Source organism: Arvicanthis niloticus, chromosome 10, assembly GCF_011762505.2.
Source record: "Arvicanthis niloticus isolate mArvNil1 chromosome 10, mArvNil1.pat.X, whole genome shotgun sequence".
In the NCBI taxonomy this organism is placed as follows: Eukaryota; Metazoa; Chordata; class Mammalia; order Rodentia; family Muridae; genus Arvicanthis; species Arvicanthis niloticus.
The window spans coordinates 58,235,553-58,244,554 of NC_047667.1; the positions used below are offsets into that span (position 1 = coordinate 58,235,553).

Here is a 9,002-nt window from a genome sequence, read left to right on the forward strand (position 1 = left end):
TTTAGAAGCACCCAGCAAACATGGATCCAGATTTCTGTGAGGCACTCTAGCAAATGGACAGAGCCCAAGGAGGAAGTGGAGAGGCTCAGGCTTCCACCCTGGCATAGGAAGGAAGCCTAGAATAGTCACACGGGACCAAGCCTTAACCTGTGAGTGAGGTCTGATGCTATCTCCGGGCAGATGGAGTCAGGACTGGATTACTGGGCACTGGCTGGTGTGTACTGGAGAAGGTTTGCTGGTAGAGGGAAATGGGTACTCACTGAGGACCCAGAGGTGACAGATGCTGAGGTAAGGAATGAAAAGCATGCCTCTTGCCTTCTGCGGTGGTTTGAATGAGAGTAGCCTCCACAGCCTCATATATTTGATTAAATGGTTCCCAGCTGTTGGAACAGTTTGGGAAGGATTAGGAGGTATGGCCTTGTTGAAGAGGTGTATCACTGGGAGGTAGGCTTTGAGGTTTCAAAAGCTCACATAATTCTTATTTAGTGCTCTCTCTGTGTGTCTTTGTCTTCGTCTCTCTCTCTCTCTCTCTCTCTCTCTCTCTGTCGCTCTCTCTCTCTCTCTGTCTCTCTCTCTCCTGCTGATTAGGTTGTAAGCTCTAAGCTAACGCACCAGCACCATGCCTGCCTACTTGCCGCCTACTGCCATGTTCCTTGCCATGATGGAGTCACCCTCTGAAACTGTAAGCCCTCAATAAATACTATCTTTTCTAAGTTGCTTTGGTCATGAAGTCTCTTCACAGCAACAGAAAAATAACTAAGACGTCTTCCTATCTCACCTACCTTTTATGTTTGGTTTCTCTCTTCAAAATTACAAAGCAATAAAACGTCAGTTGGACTGTACACAGTCGAAGCCATTATTTTATTTTCTTTGTTTTTATTTTTAGGGGAAAATGATATGGTTAACAGGAGAACCGCATATATATATATATATATATATATATATATATATATATACCAATTAACATGTGAAAATCAAATGCTACCTAGCTAGTCTTTAAAGCTAGACCACAAGGCTTTTTGTTAGACCTAAAGTCATTTCTTCCTTCCTCCTCCTTTAAAACATAAGCATGAGACCCACAAGATGGATCAAATGAAAAGATGTTTACTATCAACCTTCAAAACCTCAGCTCAGTTCCCAGCCCACACATGGTAGATGAACCAATTTTCAAAAACTGATTGCCAGGGAAGCCCACTCCAAGATCAGAGGTCTGGACCCCAACTTCCAAGCCAGGAGTTTGGGCTTCTCCAGAGCTCTGTATAAACAGGTGAAGACCCTTGCTACGGGTGACAGTGAATCCCCCAGGGGACACACCCTCCATCACTCACCACAAGTAAGCACGTACCCAACAGGCTTTCAGCCACAATATAAGAGGCATGGCTAACTTATCTCTTCAACACCTGTCATTTGTGGAAACTGTTTCCCCTCCCTGCACAGGTGATAAAAGAAGCCCAGGAAGTGAATGGCTCAAATCAAGTTCACTGATATGTTCTCTCCCTCTCCCTCCTTCCCTCTCCCTGATCCCTCCCTCCCCTCCCTCCCCCTCCTCCTCCCTTCTCTGTGGGTGGGGGAACGGGGAATCAAAGTCTGTTTTTCTCCTATGTAAAATGAACTTTCTGATGCTCACTTACAGGCTAAGTCAATCTGCCAAAATACTGTATTCAGCAAGGTAGCGCTTTCAAACTTGGGGAGTCAGCAAGCAAGAATGATGGACTTCAGCTCAGACACTCTGACCAAACATAAGACGAGAGTTTTCCATGAGCCAGGCACCTTTGGAGAGTACCTGTTCCGCACAAGGTTGAAAAGCTAGGCTGAGGTGTGGTACTGCATGCCTTTGCTCCCAGCACTCAGGCTGTGAGTTTGAGGTCAGTGTGGTCCACAGAGGTCCAAGCTAGCCAGAGATACACAGTGAGACTCTGACTCAAAAGAAAAACAAAGGAAAAAACCCAGAAGACCCAGGCCCTAGTTCTAATTCCAGCACTTAAAAGCAAAAACCTCACCGGGCAGTGGTGGCGCACGCCTTTAATCCTAGCACTTGGGAGGCAGAGGCAGGAGGATTTCTGAGTTCGAGGCCAGCCTGGTCTACAGAGTGAGTTCACAGAGAAACCCTGTCTCAAAAAACGAAACAAAACAAACAAACAAAAAGCAAAAACCTCACCTGGTTACCAAGGGATCTACAGCATGACATCATCCCACAGCAAACACCTACGTTTCTGAGACTTCCTGACATCAAAGAGCTTTAACACTCAGCAGCAAAAAGAAAAGAGAGGAGGAGGAAGAGGAGGAAGAAGAAAAGGAGAAGGAAGAGGAGGAGGAAGAGGAGGAAGAAGAAAAGGAGAAGGAAGAAGAGGAGGAAGAGGAGGAGGAGGAAGAGGAGAAAGAAAGAAATTCAAGCAAGATCCAGCAGGCCATCAAGAGAGGACCCATACACAAACAGATGGCAAAGCCTGAGGCCTTGCTTGCCCCCCCCCCCACACACACACACATGTCTTCCCTAAGTCCTCAGTCTCAGTGATAGACTTTAGGGTCTGGAAAGTTCAAGTACGCTCATTCTCCAGCTCTGAGATCAACTGGTAAGGTCGCCAGTAACTTCTCTTGCCTGAGTAGCAGGCTAAGAACAATGTGTCTCCCAGGACAGGCAAGCTGGCTCAGTGGGTAAGGGTACTTGCTGTCAGACCTAAATATGATCCCCAGAACCTACATGGGAGAAGGAGAGACTGACTCCTGCGAATTGTCTTCTGACTTCCACACCCACACTGTTGCCTGTGTGCACTGCACACCCACTGTACATAACTAAGTAGATATTTTTTTAATGTAAAGACCTCTCCAATTTGAATGGACAGTGAGATGCCCTGAACACAGGCACTTGTGTTAACTATGCTTTTAGCTTCAGTCTCACTGGCCAGCTACTTCTTGGAGACAATAGTCTTTTGTCATATGCAAGCATGACTTGCAAACTTTCCTTTGTTAAGTCTTTACTACAGGGAGTAGATGGCAGGACTATAAGCGCCACAGCTGCTGTGTCCTGGCCCGCTGAAGTTACTGGCCAGCCTGAACCCTCCCTTAGGGCAACCTTCTCTCCTTCTTCACATTGCCTCTGGCCTGCCCTAGGCTTCCCTGTGTGGTAGTTCTACCTACTTCTAGGAACCATCAACAGAAGTGATAGTTTTCCTATAGGACAGCCATTTCATCATCTGCAGCTCTTAACGATCCTTGACTAAAACTAATCCTGAGGCTGAGGCTGTAGTTCGGACAAAGCTCAGGGTTTGTTCCCAGCGCCACACAAACTGAGCACTGTGGTATGGGTGGCACAGCACTCAGAAGATAAAGACATAATAATGATCAAAAGTCCAAGGCTATCCTTAATTACATTAAAAAAAATAGTTAGAGGTCAGCACAGGATGGCAGGCCCTGTCTCAGAGGTAAATCTAGTCAAAATAAAAGCTAGCCCTGGGTACCCTGAGCAGACACTCACACCTGAGCCCTGCCCTAGAGACTAATCTCTTCAGTATTTTCCTGCACTGATTTCATAAACCATGGTTTTGACATGAATTGTAACAAATGCAAGGCAAAATCAAGTCTGTGGCAGTTCCCCTTTGCCCCCAAGCAGAGCACCTGCAGTCCTGGATCTTATTCGAAGAAGGCAGCTTGATAGGCAGAACTATCTGATCCATGCCTGGAGCTTCGAGCGTCAGATAATTGTTCTCCAAGGTGATGGAGACCAGCACCAGGCGAGGCTCCTGGCGGGCAGTGACCATGTGTCCATCTTCCTTAACCAGCATCCAGAACCTGCAGAGAGGCAGACAGGCAGGCTCAGAACATCTTCCTCATTTCTCAAGAACTTCCTCTAGCTCTCCCTTACCTCAAAGCCATCCACCCATCCTCCTTGAGAGCTGATGGCAGATTGTGACCATCTGGATGGATCCTTTGATCTAAAGGTTGTTGTCCCCAAAAGGAGCTCTCTCTAGGACTCATGAGATGCAAGAAGACCTCACCGCATGTTCTTAGAAGTCCTACACTCACTTGTTATCGAATCTCAAACGTACTTTTACAGCCAAAGAAAATAGACTCAGACACCCCTGCTTTGGTTAAAACGTCACCCAAGCCTAAACTTTTAACTCTCAACATCCCCCATCCTCATACAAGACTGGCATGTACCCAACCAGACACTTCATCTCTGGTTATCAGTCCTTCTCCCAGCCGAATCATATCAGCTTCCATCCACCCAAAATAGCCCCTCCCACAGCTGACAACACCCCGCCCCCTGCATTTGCCCAGGCTAATGAATGAGAACTAAATGCTTAAGTTAAAAAAAAAAAAAAAAAAAAAAAAAAAAAAAAAAAAAAGCGGGAGGCCATGCTTAGCAGCTGCCTGCTCATTGTAGCAACTGAAAAGACAAAAGAGGACCACAAGGGAATTCAACCCAGGAACTGCACAAAACTGATACAAGGTAACAGGCTACTGTAATGGTTAAATCACCATTCAAGCAAGATCTTCAATCACCTCTGGGCTTCCCTGAGGAAATGTCTAAGTTAACTGAGGTGAAAAGACACATCCTAACTATGGGTGGCATCCTCCCATGTGGACACCACATGACCAGCCCCTCACAATCCATCTTCCCTTCATTTGCTTCTTGTCAGATATTTGTCTCAACAGTAAGAACAGTTAACTAAGACAGCTGCCACGTACAACAGACCTCAGCCACCTCCTTCAGGATGCTTTATCGTGTGCACATTAAAACAAAAATGAACAAATGATCCACTGTGTTCTGCCAGCTCCAAGAGACAGAGTGAGCCTAGAAAGTTACCCCAACTTGACCTGCAATAAGAGTCAGCACCCTGACTTTACAGCAAACACAAGCGGGTGACAGATGGACCAGGATGACATCCCAGAGTTCAGAATCAGCACAGTAAACAGCAGGGCCTTGAACACCAGTGGAACAGTGAGGCGGTGCCCAGGGCAAGTGAAAAATCTCACTCAAGTTAAAAACTAGCTGCCAACTAGCCAGCGGAGTTGGGGTGGAGGAGGGTGGAGGCAGAAAGGACCAAGCCCAAAAGAGAAGGTGGGAGGGGAAAGGTTGGAGAAGGGAGTAAGCCAGGGCAGGGTGTGCCCTTTATCAATAGGTGATAAATGCATGCAGAAGAAATAGACTGAGAAGGGTGTGACCAGAGAAGGTGACAGTCAGAGTCCGATGCTTAAGGACGTTTACAAGATCAAGGAAGGAAGCCACCCCCACAGCAGACGGCCTGTATTACCATCTTCTAGGAGGACCTTAAACACTTCACAGCTCACCGAACTAGGTCAAGGTCGAGTGCAAATGGGCAGAGAACACTAGCCAAACACCCCCAGCAGTTGGGGGAATGGGGCAGCGCAGAGGAAAATCCAGACACAAAATAAACAAAAGATGTCTTTCCCTCCAGAAAGACCAGTAGTTATGCTCCTGAAACAGAAAACAGCCATTAAGCAGAGTTCTGGCTGACAAGCTTGCTTCTGAATATTAATTACCTTTGATAAATAAAACTCAAGCTGGAGGAGATTAAATGCATCTGTTCAAGGTCTCCTGCTCCTGTGTGCTTCTTACGTTCCTGTATCACCCACTGTAGCCACCTAGATCTGAATTCAAACCCCTCAGAACAGGCTGGGTTTGTGGCCCCCTAGACATACTCATCCTGTCCAATACTGTCCCACAGGATGGGGACAGTCATAGCTAGCCTACAAAGTGAACCATAGATTGGCAAACTTACAGGACAGGGTTTAACCCGATGTCTGTCACGTAATCATTTTTCTGCCTCTCCCTCCTCCTCAGACCACACCATCCAAAGAGTATATTGCTTCCTGCCGAGATGGTGGTACAGGCCTGTAATCCTAGCACTTGGGAAGCAGAGGCAGGTGGATGAATCCCTGTATGTTCAAGGCTAACCTTATCTACACAGCAAGTTCAAAGTCAGCCAGAGCTACATAGTGAGATACTTTATTTAAAAAAAAAAAAAAGATGAAGAAAAACAAGAGAGAGAATGTATTGCTCAAAACAAGAGAAATGATACAGTTCTATTTATTTTATTGAATCCCCGGGAAGGAAAAAAGCAAGGCAAAGGAGACCTTTTCTCTCTGCACTGGCAATATCTACAGCCAAACCATGATGATCTTAATGAGGGGCATAGCATGCTCTGATGATGTGAGGAAACACAGGTGGGTACTGTTTCCCTGTGAAACAACCCAGAGTTCTTAGATAGGTTGCTCACATCCGCCTCCTCCTCCGGTTAGCACTGTGAGCCTCAGCACCTCCTCGGGTGCTGTACAATATCCAGTACCAGGTACCCAAGGTCTTCCCAGCCTCAGGGTGAAGATCTTAACCTTCACACTTTAATAGGCTCTAACATCTTTCTCACAGTGGTCTCATATAAAACCCTTTAATTACAGCAGAACAATCCCCTGGGGGAGACTCCATTCTTGGTGATTTGAGTTCATCTGGACAGGGATGGGACTCTCAAAGAATGATAGTATTTTATCTTATTTCAGTATATAGACAAGTTTTCATATAGTCGAGGCTGGCCTTGGAACCCAGATCTACAACTGACCCGGGAGTGGCCTTGAACTTCTGGTCTTCCTGAGTGGAGATGACTGGCATGTGCCACTGTGCCTCACTTAAGTGATGGAGGATAAAAGTCAGGGCTTCATGCACTCTTGGCAAGCACTCTCTCTTACCAACTGAGCTACATCCCCCGGCTCTCAATAAATGATAATTTAAAACAAAACCAGCATTAGAAACCTGGGATGCCAATGAGGAATGGAAAATCCATGAGCTTCCTGTTCTATAAATTTACTCTGTACCAGAACTAAACTCTCTGACTTTTTTTTTCATTCTAACCTCCTTTATGATTATTTTATGCCCGTTTGTAACTAGCTCTCTACCCCCATCTGCTACAGCCCCTCCCTCACTTCCCCTCCCCACTCCCAGCAAACTTACTCCCAGCTCCTTACTCAGTAAAGTGGTCATCAGAACTAGAGGGAAGGAAAGGCCCGATGTTCTTGAAAACATTCAGCTAACAGCATTTTATATTTCTTGTATCCTACAGTTAGGAGAGCTGTACGGGACAGCTGAGTTGGTCCTGTGACAGGGGAGTCTCTCTCCTTCAGGGGTCCAGGATTGCTCCAATTCACTTTCCTAAAACTTACTTTAGCCAGAAGCATAGGCTTCGTAGCCAAAGGATCAAAGGTCGAGAGTCCAGAGAATTCAGGCAACAAACCTCAGTTCTGTTGTGCTGAAAAGGATGGGAGCCAAAATCGAAGCGCTCTTCCTCAGTCTAGAGTAAATTTGCATGTTGTAAACCTAAAATTCTCCTCCCAGAAGGCCTCCCCACAGCCATTTTGGGGCTTGCAAACTACCATTTCAACTTGAACGTGCTCACAAATGTGCCCGGTGTTACAACTGATGTCAGCTCTTTCCCATATGTGTGTGCGTAGTTTCCCAGGCGCAACAAACCCTTAACTTTCTAGGTTTGGGGAGAACACAGTTGGCGGTACGAAACTCCACTCTCAACTTTCTCCAGGCTCCAGCTCCCAAAGTTTGCACTCACCGAGGGAGGGGCGCCCGGTTGCAGGTCTCACCCTTCAGAGCAGGGGTAAGCAAGGCCCCACCTCCCTCGCCCTGGCCTGTCCGCGCCATGTGCAGCGCGGGGCTCCGCGTACCTGTCGCGCACTTTGCCGCAGCGCAGCCCCATGGCAGTGCACTCGGTCTCGCACACCGACACCCCCTTGCAGGACTTGATCGGGTAGATCCAGACCTTCGACACGGTGCCCACCTGCTGCAGCTGCCGGCGCCGCCGGGGACGCGCGTGACGCCAGGCCACGGCCCCCAGCGCCACCGCGGCCAGTCCCAGCGCGGCGACGCCGAGCCAGGTGGACCGCGGCTGCCCGGGGAGGCCGAGGCGAGCCAAAGCTCTGGAGCTGGAAGAACCCATGTTAAACTACCCCGGGCAGGCCTGGGCTACCGGGCCGCGGTGGCGAGGCGGGGCTTAAGGCTCCGGAGAGTGTGGGAGGAGCCAGAGTTGACGCAGCCGCACCTCCTGTCAAACTTCTGCTGCTCAAGTCACGACCGGTAGCAGAGCCTAGCCCACGCCCATCGCGGGTGGCAGCGTGGGCAGGTCACTATCATTTTACTTTGCTTTTGTCCGCCTTTAAAGCGACCCCTCCCCCGTGACGCTTCAACCCGCTACACTCGTTTACCCCTTTGCTTCTAAAAGGAGCGCACTCAGTTATGCGAGAAGCTGCACTGAAATGAAGCGGGATGGAGGAATGTTTCCTGGGGACAACGTTGGGGTAGGTCGTCGGAAGATCGCTCAGCTCTCTTGAACGTTCGGCTTCAACCTCTGCAAGTAGAGACAAGAGGACTGGCGCTGGCGCGGCTTCTGGCAGCGTGACCTGGGGTTATGGGCACACAAGCCAATTAAGACAGCCGGGGGAAGGGAAAGGCTACCAGAACTTACCACTTGCTGTGGCTGAGGTCAGAATAGAGGACTCTGGTCGACTTTTCTTTTCTTTTCTTTCTTTCTTTTTTTTCTTTCTTTCTTTTTTTTTTGTTTTGTTTTGTTTTTTTTTGTTTTTTTTTTGTTTTTTTTTTTTTGTTTTTATCGAGACAGGGTTTCTCTGTATCGCCCCGGCTGTCCTGGAACTCACTCTGTAGACCAGGCTGGCCTCGAACTCAGAAATCCGTCTGCCTCTGCCTCCCAAGTGCTGGGAATAAAGGCATGCGCCACCACTGCCCGGCTGGTCGACTTTTCTTAGACAACATTCTAAACAGGATTTAAAAGTCGTGCTTTGGCAAGGAGATAGGCACACGTTCAAGACCATCGTGGACTATGATAGCCAGGACCTGTCTCAGAAATATCAATGATTAACTCGTCAGTTGAAAAGCTGCTCAACAGGTGAAGGTCCTCGCTGCCAACACTGACAACTTGAATTCAATCCCTGGGACCCATGTGGTAGCAGGGAGGGAACCATTT

General features: G+C 48.0%; 1 protein-coding gene across 1 annotated transcript in view; it reads right to left on the bottom strand.

The window, feature by feature from the left end:
* Mtarc2 (mitochondrial amidoxime reducing component 2) overlaps nucleotides 1-8,043 on the bottom strand; it is a 28,956-nt gene extending 20,913 nt beyond the window's left edge. The window contains exons 1-2 of the mRNA XM_034513566.2: nucleotides 7,690-8,043; nucleotides 3,616-3,789 (exon numbers count right to left, since the gene is read on the bottom strand). Of these exons, the coding sequence (XP_034369457.1) occupies nucleotides 3,616-3,789; nucleotides 7,690-7,961 (446 nt within the window). The 5' untranslated portion in view covers nucleotides 7,962-8,043. The remainder of the gene's footprint in view (nucleotides 1-3,615; nucleotides 3,790-7,689) is intronic.
* Between the last annotated feature and the right edge of the window lie 959 nt (nucleotides 8,044-9,002).